At 35.0% G+C, this 19,190-nt stretch overlaps 1 protein-coding gene across 6 annotated transcripts in view; it reads left to right on the forward strand.

Moving 5' to 3' along the window:
- LRRC7 (leucine rich repeat containing 7) overlaps positions 1-19,190 on the forward strand; it is a 194,984-nt gene that overhangs the window by 51,115 nt on the left and 124,679 nt on the right. For all 6 annotated transcript variants that reach the window (XR_015742889.1, XM_026700110.2, XM_026700109.2 and 3 more), the window contains exon 2: positions 16,224-16,426. Coding sequence is in view for 5 of the 6 variants with exons in the window: in XM_026700110.2 (XP_026555895.1) it covers positions 16,238-16,426 (189 nt within the window). In the remaining variant the exon portion in view is untranslated. The remainder of the gene's footprint in view (positions 1-16,223; positions 16,427-19,190) is intronic.

Raw genomic sequence — 19,190 nt, forward strand, 5'->3', positions numbered from 1 at the left:
GGAGGAGGCCAGCATTTATATCAACATGCACCATTGCTCATAGAGAAAGTGCAGAACTGTTGTCTATGAAGATTCTCAATCGTCCATGTCATGGGTTGTCCCAAAGGTGCTTTTTCAGAGGTCTAATGAACTTTCTTGGTTTTTTTTCTTTGAAAACATTTCACCTCTCATCCAAGAAGTTTCTTCAGTTCAGAAATTTCTTGGATGAGAAGTGAAACGTTTTCAAAGGAAAAAAAAAGCCCAAGGAAATCCAGTTGCCTTTTGGAAAAGCACCTTTAGTGCAGAACTGTTCTTTCTCAAGCTGGTAACTAAAGATGTAATTAAAGGTATAAGCTACAGGATAAAATCTATTTAGGTGGTCATTAAGAATCACTTGATGACCCTTACTACTATTTTTAATAGTAACATAAGATGTAATTATTATTTACAGCTGATTGTAATTCTCCAGCCTTGAAGTCTTTTTGGTTTCACTGGAATTTCCATACTGCTGAACTCAGTACCATAGGCACACTTTTCCTTTTAGAACTCTTGCTGAGATGATTAACTTATCACAAATTATGAAGAGAAATTGGGAAAAATCACCATAAACTAATTGAATAATCAATAAAATGCTGTCAGCACAATAGCATGAAATGAGTATTAGCTTAATCTACATGGCTTATTCATCTGAATGGCAGATTCATGTAAGTGATTTTTAAATATGCAAATTCAGTGCTAACTTATAGAGCTTTTTTTCCAGTAAGAGGATAAACAACAGCAGATTAGGTCTCTTAAAGACATTTTGCAACACCTCTATTGATTTATCACTGCAAAAAAAGTGTATGAGTCAGGGGTGGGATTCTACCGGTTCTGTTCGGCTCTGTAGAACTGGTAGCTCTGAAGAGCAGCAGACATAGAATTAGTTCTATGTCTGCTGCTGTTTTGGCCCACCCGCCTGTCCGGGCTCTTCTTACCTTTATTTCCTGCTCTTTCAACCTCAGCTGCTTTGTGTGGCACAGCTGTGGTTGAAAAAGCAGGAAAAAGGTGCTTTTTCAAATGTTGTGCACCCACTTGCAGCACTGCTCAGCTATCCAGATAGCAAGCTGATGAGGTTATACACGTGCGCATGCGCGCAATGCATGCATGCGTGTGCAAAACATAAAATCACTGAACTGATAGTTACACCGGTCGTATCCCATCCCTGGTGTGAGTGTGCATATGGATGTATAAAATCCTTTCTCATCCCAATGGATGATATGGTGTCTTCCTCAATCTAGGGTCCTCTATCAGAAGACTGGGAGTTTCAGGATTCTGGGCACTATCTTAGATGTTCCTAGTACTGGTAAGAGCACTTGAGGCTGTGACTCCCTAGCTGGTAGAGTGGCTCCCATCAAATTCCCGGGACAGCATCAAAGCTTTTTATTCTGAAGAATGCAGTGCCAGGAAGAATTAAGATACTGCTGAGAACCTTCAAATTTCCAAGCCTTTGGTAGAGGACTTGAGATTGAGGAAGAAATACAGTATCTACATCTCTAACAACAGTGTTCCCAATCTCCCCACTTGCAGATGGGTGGATGTCATCTCCCAGAATTCCCCAGCTACCTTAGATATCTGTCTGTCCTGTCCTGTCCTTCCTTTCTTCCATCCATCATCTATCTGTCTGTCTGTCTGTCTGTCTGTCTGTCTGTCTGTCTATCTATCTATCTGTTTGTCTGTCTATCTATCTATCTATCTATCTATCTATCTATCTATCTATCTATCTATCTATCTATCTATCTATCTATCTATCATATCACAATATAGTAATGTTTAAGGGAAATACAATTAATGAAACTACGGTGTGTTTTGTTTTAAATGTCTTGGTGTGTGAGTCCGTATGAATAAAAAAGTTTCAGTGTTTTATTTGGATTATTTTAAATAACACAACAGTTTGCTCAGTATGGTACATTTTACTTCTATCTGCTATAAGGATATCTTGTTTAGAAGCTTAATGACGTTGCTGCCCAAAATGTCTTTTAAAATATAGAGCATGGAAATGGGCACAAATGAGATATGAACAAAAATTCATAAATATAAATTGCCAGTGTAGCTTAAAGATAATGTTATTAACTTTCGGCTCCTGTTGTTACTTCCCTTTTTACTTATTCATGGTTTTTACCATTATGGACACAAAAATTTGCTTCAAGAGATGAAATTTTCCTAGATTATTTTCAGTATTAAAAGGTAACTCAAAAAGTATTAGAAGAGTGAATGAAAATAAATAAATAAATAAATAAATAGGTTCCCAACTGAAAAGGTCTGTACCAGAGCCCACAAGATATCAAGTGCAACTCCATTATCTTTCCTAAGTTTAATGCCATTATTCACTGTTGAAATTTTGTGGTGCAGTAATTAAGATCTGTTGATATTAAATTGATATTCTAGTTAAATTTCTATTTAAAGTTGGAAAACAATTAAAAACCACATTTTTCTCTCCTTGCTGAAACAGACTTAACCCCTCGCAAAGGTGTTTATTCTTACCCCCCATAATGTACAATATTTTAAGCATTTACTCAAAGCCCATATCAATAGCTGCATTGATTTTACAGATTGAAGCCAAACTTAGATGATTCCAAGTTGCTGTCAAACTCATCATTAGCATACTTTTTCTGACAGAAATCACCCAACTGTCTATGAAAGAGATTGTGTCCTTCATTCATTTCAGAAAAATGACATGCTACAAAAGTGTCCTTGGCAATATATAAATGTACAAAATAAGCTGCAGTTTTCTTAATGAGCATAGAGAGTATTTATCCTACCATTAAGACAAATGCACTTTAATGACATTAAAAATGTCCAAATTTTTATCGTGTTGAAAAAATGCCTTGTAGATAGGAGTTGTAGGGTAAAAGACATTGGGGAAAATATACCAATTCAGTCTTGCTATAAAATTCTCCTTTTGTATTACTACTAGATTGGCAGTAAAAAAAGTCAATATTTCATTTCTGTTCACTGTATGTTCTGCTTCATAATTTTATATTCTGGATGGTGGCAGTATGGCTTTTCAAGACACAATTCTTCAGCATAAATCTCCCCATTCTCAGTGCTTTGTGTTTCTTAATAATAGTCTGTATGCTCTAATACACAGAAAATCAACCATGTAATTGACTAGTCTTCCATTTATATAAAACCTGACACTTCATGGATCCTATTAGACAGTGCATTATGTACAATATTCTAACATGGATGTCTCCAAAAATATTTGAAAAGGAACTTGACTTGCAGCTAGGATTCTCCTGAAACCTTATGAATTACGTTTTACATGCTACATTAACATTGCATAAAGGGGAATGTTACAGAATTTTAAATAATTAATGGACAACTTGGTAACAAGTATTTTTTTTATAAACTATAAGCAAAGGCTAAACTTGTATTACAGTTTGTTTTGTCTTATCTTTATATGTAATTTATATTGCATTGGCAGAGATCAGAGAACATCTGGTACCCCTTCCTTTTAAATTACAATACAGAATATGTAACTTTTTTACTATATAGATTTGATAAATTATATTTTGTAACAAATAATAATTAATTATGAGAATGGGAGAGCTTGTTTTTAAAAATAAAATAAAGGACATATGAAAATATTTTTGCTGTTTTAGATAAGAAATATTTAAATATTCCTTACCTAAAATTAAAGAAAATAAAGATTTCACACTTTTCTAATTTCATTTCTTCATTGAAAGTACAATGGGGTCATAATTAATTTGAATTATGCTCTATGTCATTTTCATTGTTCCCACAAAGAGAACACTTTGTTTAACCAATGCAAAATTATCTTTGTGGATGTGATAGGAATAAAAATAGAGGAATTTATAATTATTCAGTGGAAAAGTTGGCTTACAGTAAATGGAGAAAATTTGAGGAAGGGCCTCCAATAATCAATGGCAATAACCAGAAGACTATATGAAATGGCTTCTAAATGAACACAGCATAAGATCGGTTCAGTATCTTCAGTATTTCTTTACATTGGAAACAAGTGTATAGAAGACATGTATAGAAAGGCATTCGTATGTAGAACATTCTTTGCTTAAGGCAAAGGGAGCCATGCCTGAGGCTGGACCTGGATTGCGAGGGCTCTACAAAGAGACATTTGGGGTAATAACAGGAATTGGAATGGTAATTGTTTTATTTAAACACAATAGTATGTCAGTCCAGTGAATTTGATCCTGCCTTGCCTGTTGACTACTGATGACTGAAAACCTTAATTACTATTATTGAAATCATGTTTCAGTGGTTTCAGGGTTTTTTGAATCTCAGTATTCCAACACAGTCCAGTCTCCAATTTGTAAATATTCCAATTTGTTATTATTATTTTTTGACAATCATAAGTCCAACTTTATTTTATGCCTGTTTATTGCCAAAATATTTTAGTCCAATTTAGTTAAATCTTTAGTTCCGGCTTCTTCCTTTCCCAGTTCGAAGCCCCACTTAGCTGTCAGAAATATTTTCTTATTTTTTTCCCTGTCCCTTTGTAATTTCGCCGCTCACTTTTCTTTTCTTAAAAATTTCATGTTACCTTAATCCCGGGGTACTTTTGTTTAGTTGCATTGCCCAATTGTCCCGGTTCAGATGTTATCCACCTCTTTCTTCCCTCCTGCACAAATCTTAATCCAGCGGAGTCCTCCTTTTTGGGGTGGCAATTTTAAACCACCGCTGCAGTTGTCTTCGGGGGGAAAAAGACCAAGCCCAAGGGGGAAGATGCGGCTCCCCTCAACCTGGCTTGTGGCTTCCCCTTACTCCACCACCCCTCCAAGGCAGCTTCAGCCCCTAATCATAACGATCGGGGCTCTCCAACAAAAGAGCACGGACCATAGCTGCAGAGAGATGCGATCTACAGTCTGTCAGCAAGGATGCTCAGCCTTCTTCTGTCACAGTTCCTCTTTTTTGAGGCTTCCACATCAATCTGAAAAAAGGTATGGCTGCTTAAAGAGTATTAAAGTTAATTCAACTTTGAAAGCAACTGCTCTGCCTTTAGGCTTGGGCTGAAGTTTGAAAAAGGAAAAAAAAATTCAATGAATGCAGAGAAGTGCTATGCTGATATGATATTCAAAATATTTTTTTCAAATCATTTTCAAGCTGTACACCACCATTCATATACTTGTATGTACATAAACATATATAGATAATAGGTACAGCAAAAGACAGATCACAGAGCTTTGTTTTGGATCTTAGTTATTAATTTTGTTTTCATCTGGGGAATGAAGTAACCATAGCTTCTGATTAATGAGAAATAACAATTAGTAATTATCTGAATAAAAGATAATCTAATAAAAGGGGGATTAATTAATTTCCTTTCCCCCATTTTTGTTAGATTAAATGTTTGATTAAATCCTTCAAAGAGGATAAATTTTACATATAATTATAAAGATGAAACTAGTGTCAGTACCATTATTTAAATTCATTTTCTTTTCATTTTTTTTACTTAGGTTCTTTTTTTTTATTTCTGACCCAGCCAGAAGATTTGTAATATACATTGTCTCACAGATTATTAGGTTTTGGAAGAAAGGGTTATATATTGAAAAATGCTTGAGGAGATTTAGAAAAGGATATTGAAAGCTTTTAATTTGTTGGTGTATCTCTGTTATGAGAAAAGTTGCCATATTTGAAATTCTTTGGCTTAGGATAAGACAAGTAAGGAAGGGGTATAATAAAATTGCAATGACTTTGAATCCCATGAGTTTCAGAAAAGACGAAGGAAGTAGAGATAGTCGAAGTATAGAATTTACTTCTGCGTTATATAACTCAGTCCACTTGAACTATTTTTTTAAAAAGATTGGACAAATTAATGGAGCTATCGGTTGCTACCTGTCACAGCTCAATAGTCCCATGTTACTTTCAAGATCAATTCTGATTGGTCCTCTGACTTTGATAATAGCCATGCAATGATAAGCAGTTGGTCAGAATAGCTGCACTGAGCCCTGCAGGTTTTATGAGGAGCAATATTAATTGTTTGGGTATTTATTTACTGATAAACATTTTCTCTCTGTCTGAAGACCCTGATCCCAATAATACAGGTGGAAAGCTTTATTTTTTCCTCCAGGAATGATAGCAAAAAATGAAAAAAATATTGTACTCGATCTCTAGGGGATCTTTCCACCACCAAATTATATTAATCGAGATTTCTGGGTGTTGGAGAGTCTTTAATCTCACATGTTCTCCATGATTTCCTGATACTGTACAGGAAAATGTTGTGAATGGAACTCTCTTTCAAATTCTCTGTTTCTATACAGATATAGTCCCAACATGGCTGATCCAGTTCTCTTTATCTTCTAGTTTCAAGGTTCCTTATGTAAAATAAGTTATTAAACTTATTTTGACATACAGCGATGAAACAGCATAGTTATCCATACTGGCTTTTGTTTTTTTATATTTCCAAATTCTTACTTTGCCTATTCTCCTGTAAATTTCCCAAGCCATATTTTACAAAACCTGCATTGCATTTAAATTAAACTAAACATAAATGCAGTGCAGGATTGTAAAGAGCCACCAATGTACTTTTGTGCTTTTAATGATATTCCCAGCTTTCATTTCTGTATAACAAAGTTAGCAAAGCATACTCTTACACACAGCCATTTTTACCTTTTTCAAAAAAAAACCCCAACAACATTTGATCCTCACAGTTTCTTTTTGTAAGCATTTGGGTATCATAATGCTTTCTCCATCCACTTTCATCTTGATTAAGCATTCTATCAAGATGCACAATTCCCTTTTCTTTTTCAAGTTTTGCACCATAATGTGTAGTTATTCACTCCAGTTCCCTGTCAAGCACAGCAATCATAATCTTAGATACATTAATATTCATATCCATGTTCATTGTTACACTACAGATCATCTGGGTTCTTAGCCAGCAACATGGCATTGTCTGAATGCAAAATATGTGCATTTTTATATCCTCAACTAGCAAACGTATAAGTTTACCATGAATATTTCTTATACATTTATTAATAAATGCATTAAACAACCAAATCTAGCAAGTATCTACAGATACCAAAGTTCTTGTTTTTTTGAAAAAAAATGTCATGTAAGATATATGTAATAAGGCTGTGCAGCACTTTGGCTTAAATTCTAAGGCTGGCAGCCATATGCTCATAGAAAATTGCTTGACTGTTTCAAAAACTTTTAAGATACTTGCTAGATTTCTGGTCCCACTCACTTCAAAATACTTCTTGGAATCAAATCTAAACTGTTATAAGATTGTACCAATGATACCAATCTGTCAAAAATATTTCCTTCTTCTTTACCTCCTTACAGGGCAAAGAGATGGCTTAAACAAGCTATCTAATACTGACCTACTTTTCTCTGTAGCATAACCCTAAAAAGTCCTAATCACAAATTAAAAAGTTCAATTCTGTGAGCTTAATTAGTTGATTAGGACTCTTCCGATAGTTCACAGTTGCTGCCTAAAACTGACCAGATCTTAATTTGATTATCTGGTCATTGAAGCCTTTTGTTGTCATAAATTCATGCATTGGTCATAAAATGGATTTAATTACTCCTTGTTACCCTCATATTTGCATATTTAAGATAGTTGCTAAATGAAGACTATTTGTACATATGTGATCAGATATTGCAAAAAGAAACAAAGAGGTAAGAATATCTTAGAGCAAGGGTGTCAAACTCACGTCATCATGGCGTTGTCACATGACATATCAGGACTTTTCCCCAATTCACTAAATTGGGCGTGGGCATGGCCAGCACGTGACAGCTCTGTCTTAAAAGGTCGTAAGATAATACCACTTCATAAAAGATTTTGCATAGAGCTTAAAATGTTGCATGAGGACCAAAGAGAGAGAGAGGGAGAGGGAGAGAGAGAGAGAGAGAGAGACGTCTGTAGAGAAAAGTACCAAGAAAACCAAGATGGTGCTTATAGCAGCACAATTGAAGTCTTGCCGGTTTTTTTTCTTTTGAACCATTCATTCAAAGGGGATGGAGTTTCAGCTGTGCTACCATGACTACCATCTTGATTTTTATAATATCCCTAGTTCAAGTTTACCTTCAGTTATGAAGGTCACTGGATAACTCTGGGCTAGTTATTCTTTCTCGATCCAGTCTATTTCCTAGAGATCGTAAGGTGGACAATTGAAGAAGGCTACACTGCTTGAGCTCTTGGGTGAAAGATGACACGGGGCAAATCTAATAAACAAATTCTAAAAAATAAATTTTGCCTTCTGTCATTTTAGCTTCATCTTTCAGATTGAATGTTCTTTATTATTCTAGGCAGAGACAAATTATTCTAGATTCTTTTAATGAATTATATGGGCAACCTTTCTCAAATTAACTTGCTTTCAAGAGTTACTTGGATGTTCCCTAGCCATTGACTGTGCTAGCTGAGTTGGTTAGGATTTAGTTCAAATCTTCTGAAGTACACCAAGTTGGGGAAAGCACTTAGATGAATTGTTACATTTTATATTTATTCTGAAAATCAAATGATGCTTCATTCATTAAGATGAACAACATAATAACTTCCTTTGCTTTAGATAGTAAGCTTCATTTTTCAAGAATGTAATCTGCAATTAGAGTGGTCTTTGGAAAACTTGGAATAATATTGAAAAAGAATATTGTTGTACTGTTGACATTTAAAAGCTTCTCTGTATTACACTACATTATAAATAACTTCATTTTCCATATCTTCTCATGTTCCTTATGGATTTCAATCAAAATGGCATTTAAGATATGTCTGAAATTTTAAATTTACAGTCCAATAAATTGATGTAGTGCTAATGTTATTTGAATAATGCCTGTGGGGGATGTGTGTTTTACAAAAACATGAGTTAGCCATGAAAAACCAGGTCTACACATGGAGGTCTAATTTAACAGATTTATTACTAAACAGTCTATCCACAAGAATCTTCTCAACTAACAGTTAGTACCTGCTTGAAGTTATATAACAGTCCATGAAGTCAAGTGGGCGATCGGAGGGGTTAGACTTAGTCTGCTTGTGGCTATGTAGAGATTCTAGGCTGATCTCTTTTTTTAATTCAACCCTAGGCTCTGCCATTCTTTCTCCTATAGACAATACAATTATTTGTCAGTATGTCAGTTAATACAATTGTTCAATATTTGTTAGTCTTAGACAATTTAAGAATTTGCAGAATATGTAATACCCTCCAGTATTATTGCTAATATAATATTAAACTCAAAGATCATGCTTGTTTGTTCACTCCTACACACATACATAAAGACCAGAATATAACAATACTTTATATTTATACAATACTTTGTATTTCTTTTCAAGAACATTATGATAGAGAATAACCTTTTATTTTCAAACTTTGCACATTTTGCTTCTGAGATGTAACTGTGAGTATGAATCAAGCACTTATGTTGTATCTGAAAAGTTTCCTGTTAATATTGCTCATGTATTGTACACCACCTAGAACCATGAGTTTGTGAGATGGCCAGCTATATAAATATGCTAAATAATAATAAATATAAGAAGGCCTTCACTATAGAAATACCAGCTGCAGCCATTATGTAAATGAAGAAAAACTGAACATTTTTAGGTTTTCATGTCCCTTTCATGTGCTATTTTATGTCATAGTGGATAAATATCTTCATATTTGTGGAAGGGATAGTTGTTCACTTTCCTCAATCAACTTTGAGAAAAAGGAATGCCTCATAATCCTCCAACTGAGTTACATATAGTAACCTGTGAAATTATATTTAACCTTTAACAGCCGATCTTAATTGAAAGTGATTACTATCCAAAATGCAAACATCAGCATCTGCTCCAGTTAAATTTTAAAATTGCTTTATTCTTGGAGAGCCCTGTTTTAGCTTAGGTCCCTTGGCTGAAAGCAACCAGATGGAAAGTTCATTATTGTCATGGATAAACATGACACCAGCTGTCCTTTAGTCCCACTGATAGTCATTTCCCCATTTGTCTGTTTTTTCAACTTTTGAGAAATTGTAAAGGAGAAGGGATTTGTCTTGGCAGCATTTGATTCTTTTTGTTAGTTTTTATTGTTTTTGTTATTTTTACTTTTTGTTTCAAATATGGTTTTACATTGTGTAAGCCACCTCAAGTCTCCATGGGCGTATAGTCGGCAACATAAATAAACAAATAAATTTGTAGATTAATCTTATGCAGAGATCTAAATATATGCATCTGAGTTTTTCTTTAGCACAAAGAATTGTAACAGAATAAAATAAGCTAGTTGTTTTTTTTCTATTTTATTAACATTATGCTTTAAGCAAAAGTGGTTTTTTAAACATATATGTTGAAAATAAAAATTAAAACCTGACCAAAGGAGCAGGAAGTAATTTTTCAGCACTTTGTAAATGGAATTAAAATCTACCTATTTCTCCTCTTTCAGTCCCCCTGAAAATAAGACCCATAAAATAAGCCATAGGATGATTTTTTATAATGCTCCTAATATAAGCCCTAACCAAAACATAAGTCCCAGTTAAGATTATCAGCCATGGGGGAACATGGCCAGCACAGGAGCCTTCTATCTCATGCCTCTCCCTCCAGCTGCTGTTTTGAGGGTTGGCCCAGTGGTCAGAGCACTCTGACTCACTGCACTGCGCAGGTTGCACAGCCCCATAGTGCCCACACACACTTTGCTGCTTCTTGTGCACACACCTAATTGGGCTGATCACCCTGATACCGTATTTCCACAAAAAAAGCCCTAGTGTGTCTTTTAGAGCCAAAAAAAGTATAAGACCATGTCTTATTTTCTGGGAAAATTAGTAGTTGTGCAGCATTTCAGATGCAGTTCCAAAAAGAAACTTTGCAGCACCTGATAATGTAATAAATATTATATTATTATTTATTATAATATTTGCAGCTCTTTAAAGTAACTATGCCACTCCTTTGAGTTGTGCAATAGCAAGAGCTTTTCAACTTTTCCAAAGTCAGAAGGAGATGAGGACAGGCAGAGTTCCAAATTAACTTTTTAGAATCAAAGTTTCACACATAAATCCTTTTTTGTACAATAAAAACAAATGTGCATATATATAACTATATATATAACTATATTACTGTATATGTATAACTGTATAACTATATCACTATATAACTATATATGTGTGTGTGTGTGTGTGTGTGTGTGTGTGTGTGTGTGTTATTTATATGTATATCCACAAAACTGCATATTCAAAGATGACATATTCTACAATACTATTATAACTTCAGGATGAATTGAATAGTTTAAGAAAATAACGCTCAAGTGCTATTTTAATTATTAGCACATATTTGATTTATCAGTTTGCATTTTGCTTAACTTATTCCATTTATATTATTTTTATTTATTTTCTTTATTTAATGAATAGACAATTTAATTCCTAGCTAGGTTGATTTTTATAACTATTGTGCTAAAGGCATCTCTATCTGTCTATATATTTGACTGTCTATGTTAATAAAAAATAAGAATAGAGAATAAAATAGAGGAACATTGGCAAGCCCTGGGGGGCACAACCTGTGGGGTTTCAGATGTTGATGAGCTGTAAATCTGATTCCTAGGGTCACATACTAGTGGTTGCTATTTATCCTGAAATACAGTCTAGAATCTGTTGGCAAGAATGAACACGTTGAATGTTGAGGAACAATGTGGTAATAAATAAGTGATTAGGACTGAAGAAAAAAATGCAAGCAAATTAATGTTCAAAAAATAAGGACAGGGAAGATGGCAAATGGCCAATTTGCTCAGTCAGCAAGAGTTTGTTTCCTAATTTCTGTTCCATTGAATGACGTCGTTTATCTACTTCACATTTAGATTTTTCTAAAGTGTATTTTCTTGTTTTTAGTTGACTTAACATATGTAAGCATTGAGCTGACTAAATATATTAAAATATTAGAAATATGGAAAACCATAGCTAAAGCAAAAGATTCCCTTTTCTCCATAATTAAACTGTTGAAAAAAAAACTTTGGAAAAGAACATTCAGGAAAGCTTTTAGAAAGAGAAATAATATCAGTTTGGCTCTGCTACTACAGTCATTTATATATGCTTTATTTGATTGATCTTTATGTAGTAAATAAAATTTTAAAAATGAATACCATTTTTCTGCTCCATATGCCAGTTTTGGTACTTTTTAAAACGGCTGATAGTTAAATGTTTTTCCTTCACTTATATGCTTCTCTGCATTAATATTCCTCAAATATATATTTTAAAGCATAATATTTTAAAATTATTACAAAACTGACACTCTGCTTCTGTAAATAGATGCTAATGAACTTGATATCTTGAAATGTTTGTAGGTATGTTTATTTATCTTTCCTCATTCCAGCTCAGAAGTATCAACATAATAAAATAAAATATTTAATCACTGTGCATTTAGTATGCAGACATATAGGCACTTATGTAGCTTAAATGATTATAAATGAAGCAGGTTTTTTTTTTTGCATGAAGAGTTTATTTTTAGGGGTTAGCACGATCAATTTATTTGCTAGTTTTTTTTCTGGATTCTTAAATTTCTATACTCAGTACTTTTTTCTCCTAATTTTCCCCACAATAACCTAACTATGAAGTCCTATGACCACAATTTCTGTTGCTAAGTGAAACATTTAAGTAACTTCTACCCCATTTTATGATGGTTCTTGACAGAGTTGTTAAGTGAATCACAGCAGTTGTTAAGTAAGAATATGGTTATTAAGTCACTGACTTTGCTTGTCAAGGTTATAAAAAGTGATCACATGACCCCAGGACACTGCAGCCATCATAAATATGAGTCCGTCACCAAGTGGCTGAATTTTGACCATGTGACCATGGGGATGCTGCAGTGGCCCTAAGGGTAAAAAAAGTGGCTATAATTTTTCAGTGCCATTGTAACTTTGAATGGTTACTAAATGAACTGCTGTAAGTTGAGGACTACCTGTATTCATGTTGGTCTAGGTGTGACTATAATGGGATGGGATCCAAGGCTCTATTTTAGCTATGTTCTGGGTTATGTAACACGTGTCCTTGCCTTCAAGTCAATATGAGTATATTCCGATCTCCGGATCTTCTTTCTCTACAGACAAAAAAAATGACTGGCCTCGGCACAAATGTTGTCTGTGTCCCACTTTGTGCGTTCCACACATTCAAGGAAATGTCTGAATAAGTTGTAATGATGGCCCAAAGTCCTCCAGTGAATTTTCATAGCTGAAGATGAACTTACAGCTTGATCGCTTGAGTCCTAGTCTAACACTTTAACCACTGAACTGCTTGTGATAATCAGTGCCAGGGTTGCCATCTGGCTGTTTTTCTGGCCAAATTTGAGAAATCTGGCCGTATAGAAATCTGTTTGGCCGTGAAAAAAATCATGTCTCCGGCCAAATATATTTGGCCGGAACTTTGGCCGTATGAAAGTTGCTTGGCCATGAAATCGAAATTTTGGCCGAATACCGGTTTTCAATACAATATATTCACATGAAAATGACTGTCAGATCGTCCTTGCCCCCCCCCCCGAGGAAAAAGTTTATAAACAAGGGCCTCTGCCAGGCATCGGGCACGTGACTTGGAAAGAAGGGGCGGGCAAGGGTGGAGGGAGCAAGAAGCGGCTGTGACAGCGCCGGCCCCTGGACTCCGCCCCCTTGGCTCAAAAGGGGACCAATCAGTGATGCGAGGCTCCTCCACCCACGGTGCGTGATGTCCCCTCAACGGTCCTCCTCCTCCCCCCTTCCCCTCTGGGGGAGTGCGCGCGAGCTCGGTGCACTTCCTTGCTTGCGGGGCGGGGTCTTTTTCTCACCCCGCCCACTCCTTGAACGCTGAATGCAGAAGTGTTCTGGTTTGCTGTGGTGGGAGCCTAACAGCTGCTTTGCAGCAATGGAGTGATGGGGGGGGGCTGCTCCTCTCTTTTTTTTAACTCTGGGGTGTTTCATATATCCTCATGTTATATTGCATAAAAAAAATTGGGCGGAAAATTTGGCCATGAGAGAAAATAATTTGGCCAGATTTGGCCAGATTTTGACTTGAGTTTGGCCGCAGAGCCAAGCTGCGATCTGGCAACCCTGATCAGTGCCATGAAGTCATTTTTCTGGAAACAACTGGGAAAAAGAAAGATAAACAAATTGTGTATAAATCTTGTTCGAATTGCTGTTAAATTAGCAGGAATTGGGCCATAAATATTTGAACTGTAGGAAAAATTAGCTTTTCTTGAGGAGCCAGTATAGTGAAACAGCTGCTACAGTACATTAAAATAAAATGGGGGATATAACTTAAAATGTCTGTAACCATGATGTTCATAACCGAGTTTAATACATGTTTCTCTGGTATGATACCATGCAATAAACCAGATAAGGGCATGAAGTGATAATTCTTAAATATATCCTGATGTGGATTTTCTCTCACATTAACACTTATTTTGAAATATTTTTTTTATTTTGATATTTTTCAGTTATAAACAATATTTTCCATTTCAATGAAGTTCTATATCAAATGAGACAAATGCAATCATTTTTATGGTACAGTGCTTGCTCTACTGGGGAATAAAGAGGAAAAACAGTCGGCAACTGCACATAGACTCCTTGATTTTACTCTTGCTATGGCTTCTTCTAGCAAGGAATTGTGGTTGCTGTTATTTTAGATTTGCAGGCTGTCTAACTCCAGAATGATTCCCAACCTTTCCAATTTGGCGGACTGGTGGGGAGTGGAGAGGGGATGGTTCTATGTGACTGACAGGTACATTTGTGCAAGCAATGGGCACACATGCCTTCTGCTTGAACGACCTTGTGCACTGTGCATGCTCACCTACCACTTGCAAGGTCTGGTTTCAAGGTCCGGTACCTGGCCACAGCCCAGGGGTTGGGGACCTCTGCTCTAGAAATCTTTCACTTAAAAAATAGTAAATGATAAAAATAATATTTTTTTTCTAAAATTTGGTTACTTTTCAGAATAAGAATGTTCTTATTAAAGAATCTTCTAGCTATTTTTTACAACAATATCCATATTGTTGTGAATATTTTTTTTTTTAATGGCAGGTTAGATATTCTGAAATGACATGGTGGCACAGTGGTTAGAGCATAGTATTGCAGTCTAATTCTGCTGACTGCCAGACCGGCTCAAAGTTTCCATCCCAGCCTTCCATCTTTCCAAGATTTGTAAAATGAGGATCATTTCAGATTATTAGGGGAACTATGCTGACTCTGTAAACCAGTTAGAGAGGGCTGTAAAGCACTATGAAGCTGTATACAAGCTGAAGTACTAAGTGCTATTGCTATTAGATCAGTTCAGTCATTCTCTGTAAGATCTATAATGGCATTACAGTTCTTCAAATTAAATTATTTTTGTAAACAATTTTATTGTCAGGGAGAACAATGCAAACCTGAATAAAAGTATAGCATTTCCATGGTTTTTTGCCCGCCTCCTTGTATTTATAATATGTTCATTTTTTTCTTGAGTTTTGCACCCATTCATGTACTTAGGTGCCCACTGAGATTTCTCTACTATTTCCTAGTCCATAGGCATCTTTGGACCTCTTTCAAATTTCTTTCTCCATATCTAGATAACAGATGCCATTTTGTTTCCTTGTAGGGGTTTCCTCAGTGATAGTCACTAGCACATGTACAAAAACGGCAAAGCTGATTGAATCATACTATTTTCATTGTTTTGATAAAAGCAGGGATATATGAACACCTCTGGATGATGTATTTGATTATTTTGATTATTCTGGATGATGTATTTGATTACTTTTTTATAACGGTTGCACTCCTTGATATTAAATATTTTAATCATTTAATTAAATTAAAATATTGTTGTCTTGTCAAGTAGTGAAAGTAAAATAAAGAATTGATTCAGGTTCAAATTATAATCATCTGTAAATTATGGAAACAGTCTTTCCCTGGTTTATTTGTTACAATTCCAACACATATCTTTTAAAAAATTTCTTTCTCAACTGGTTTTGGAATTTCCACTCATATTTCTGAGTGTAGATTAAATAGAAAAAAGGAAAAATGGAAATATTTGGCTTTCTGATTCTAAATATAAGTAACAGTACTTAAGGAAACTAAAAAACTATGTATTCACAGGTTCTGGGGGTATTTGCCTGGATTCTTCTACATTAGTTTATGAGCTATATACAAAAACCATCACCAAGTTAGAAGCAATGAACAAAAAGTTTTTAGTAAATTGAAACTGGTTTTCTGTGTTAAAAGAAATGGGCTGCTATTTTGTAGAATTTGTTTCTCTTCTGATATGATCTTGGACATTTGGTTAATTACTTTTCTACTCAAATGAGCAGTGATGTTGGAAAATAACTTAGTTTATTATTTTTTTATTTTTAGTGCGGTATTTGGAGATGACAACTAAAAGGAAAATTATTGGCCGCCTGGTGCCATGCCGATGTTTTCGAGGGGAAGAAGAAATCATCTCAGTGCTTGATTACTCCCACTGCAGCCTTCAGCAAGTGCCAAAGGAGGTTTTTAACTTTGAACGGACATTAGAGGAGCTTTATCTTGATGCCAATCAAATTGAAGAACTTCCTAAGGTAAATGCTTTCTTTCTATAATATGTAAATGCAGCTGTCTAGCTAAGTGAACTTTTGAAGCACACTCTATGGAAAGAATATTTGGCATAGGCAAAATTCATTGTGGCATCTAATAACACCCATTTTCTAGTCTTTAGAAAAGATCCTTCCGTTGGCTTTGCTTGCAGATATAAAAAGATTACATAATAAGATAAAACTGGGTTTTTTGCCTGCAAGTGCATTGACTCAAATTTCTCCATTAATTCATAATAGTGAAACATCCCCAGAAGAATAGAGATGTTGCAAAGGCCCAAAACCGTGTGTGTGTGTGTGTGTGTGTGTGTGTGTGGCTAGGGAGGAAATTTAGAATTTTTGCAGGCCTTATCTACTGGTTCCAGGAATGTGCTGGGTAGTTTCGAAAACAAAGATTAGGTCATGCCAGCACCCCATTTATTTTTTTAATTAAAAGAATCTAAATAATGAAAAAAAAAAATGGGGAGGAACATGGATTTACTGTGTCCAGGGACCCATTTCCAGGTGATATATAATAGAGATATAATATTTTGTTGACTGTTATGTATTTTAAATTTTATATTGTTGCAGTAGTTTTTATTTTATTTTAATTTTGGCTGTTCCCCAGTCACCTTTTTGAGATGAATGGCTATACAGATTGTTTGATAGACAGACAGACAGACAGACAGACAGACAGACAGACAGATAAAATCTTAATCTTTTCAGTCATAAATAAAAAAGTAAACATTATCAGCACATACATGCATACATGTAATGCAGATTTATTTTATTTTGGATTTATTGTGGATTTATTTATTTTTATCAAGACATTTACCATTTGTATTATTAATTATCCATTCATGAAATCTTCTTTATGCAAAGAATGTGCAGCTTGGATTATACATATTCAAAACAATGCATATTTACTTACTATAAAGTTTTACAGATCTTGATGTGTCTTTCTGTGTAAATAAGACTATATTAATAACTCATTACCTTAATTATTAACTCCATTAATTTCAACAATAAAATTAAACTTGTGCTTAAAACTCTCCTATTATTCTGTAGAACTTAAACTTGTTTAACTTCATAGTATTAGAAATATCTATCCAAGCAGTGGTAGGATTCAAAACATTTTTACTACTGGTTCTGGGTGTGGCTTAATGGGCGTGGCGTGGCTTGGTGGCTGTGGCAGAGGAAGGATACTGCAAACTCTCCATTCCCACCCCACTCCAGGGGAAGGATACTGTAAAATCCCCATTTCCTCCCCACTCCTGGGGGAAGGTTACTGCAAAATCTCATTCCCACCCCACCCCACTAATCTGCTTTCCAGCTTCGTTCTCCTGTGCAGGGCAACACAAGAAGACCCAGCTGATCAGCTGGGACTTGGGAGACAGAGAATAGATGGGGTGGGACCAGTCAGAGGTGGTATTTGCCAGTTCTCCAAACTACTCAAAATTTCCATTACTGGTTCTCCAGGACTGGTCAGAACCTGCTGGATACCACCTCTGCATCCCATCCAAAACTAAACTGAGGCATTGCTTAGATCCTTTTCTATCCTTATATCCCTGTCATTGCTGCAATGACGTTTTCACTCCATTGAACAACTGGAACAATTTAATTATATTCTCCAGGGGTTGACAGAAAAGTCATATACATAACCATGTCATTTCCTAGCTGTACATATTTGTTTATAGAGAAGGCTCTGGATACAAAATCATAATTTTGTGTCTCATAAAAGTGTGATGGATGTCAGTTTCTGATGTATGATTCAGGTATATTTTCTCTTTTTAACATCGTGTGCATTGATATGTAGTTATATATTAAGATTTAAAAACAGTTTGGGGCTTAAAAAATAGCATAAAGCATTATATATTCAACAAAATATAGATTGTAACTTAAAACTAGTACATAATTTTTAATATTCAATGATATACTTTTGACATTGTCACTAAAATTATCATTCTCCTCCAACATCTTCCTATATTGCTGCAGCTATATATAGATAAGTTCTTAATTTAGCTTAAAAGCTGGGCTAATTTTCATATTTTGGAATATACGTTCTTAGAGTCTACACCTGGTATTCTTTAGTCTTCCCTTCCGGATCCACTCCTGTGCTCTTCTCCACAATAAGGCAACGTAACAGCATTTAGGAGAAAATTCCAATTATAGGTGATATAAAACTATCATTGCATCTATCGAATGGTTAAGTGCATTTTGCTATCGAATGGTTAAATTCACATGAAAGTTCATGTTCAGTGTGAAGGGCTATGATAATAGAAGTCTTCTAAGGATATAAATACAAGATCCCCTTCGATTTACATTCAGTAGCATCTGGCATAACAATTCTTATAACCATGATCTTGGAACTATTTTTTTCTGTTGCTTTTAACCCCTCTTCAGTAATACTTGTTGTGGTGACGGGTTACCAAAATTGTTGACTTCGTGAAATTTACAAGTCAAGAATGAGCAGGTCCATTAGGATTCAGTTTCAAGGAAGACAGATGTTAGTTTAATTCTCTGTTGGCAGCAGTGGGAATCTTCATTTTAGTTAATTTTCTATTTATGAGGGGATAAAACTGTTTATCTTCCTGATGTATAATAATCTGGAATTTATATTTCTCTAACTATAAAACAGGAAGCGTATATCAAATTTTACTACTACTAAACTATTACTTTAAAAGTCAGTAGTGTTCTTTTATTTCTGGTATTTGCCATACGATCAAATACAATGAAAATGAACTCACTTTATCTCAATAGCAGGAACAGTGGT

Source organism: Pseudonaja textilis, chromosome 3 (genome assembly GCF_049901715.1).
Source record: "Pseudonaja textilis isolate UNSWEBS1 chromosome 3, rPseTex1.2, whole genome shotgun sequence".
Classification (NCBI taxonomy): Eukaryota; Metazoa; Chordata; class Lepidosauria; order Squamata; family Elapidae; genus Pseudonaja; species Pseudonaja textilis.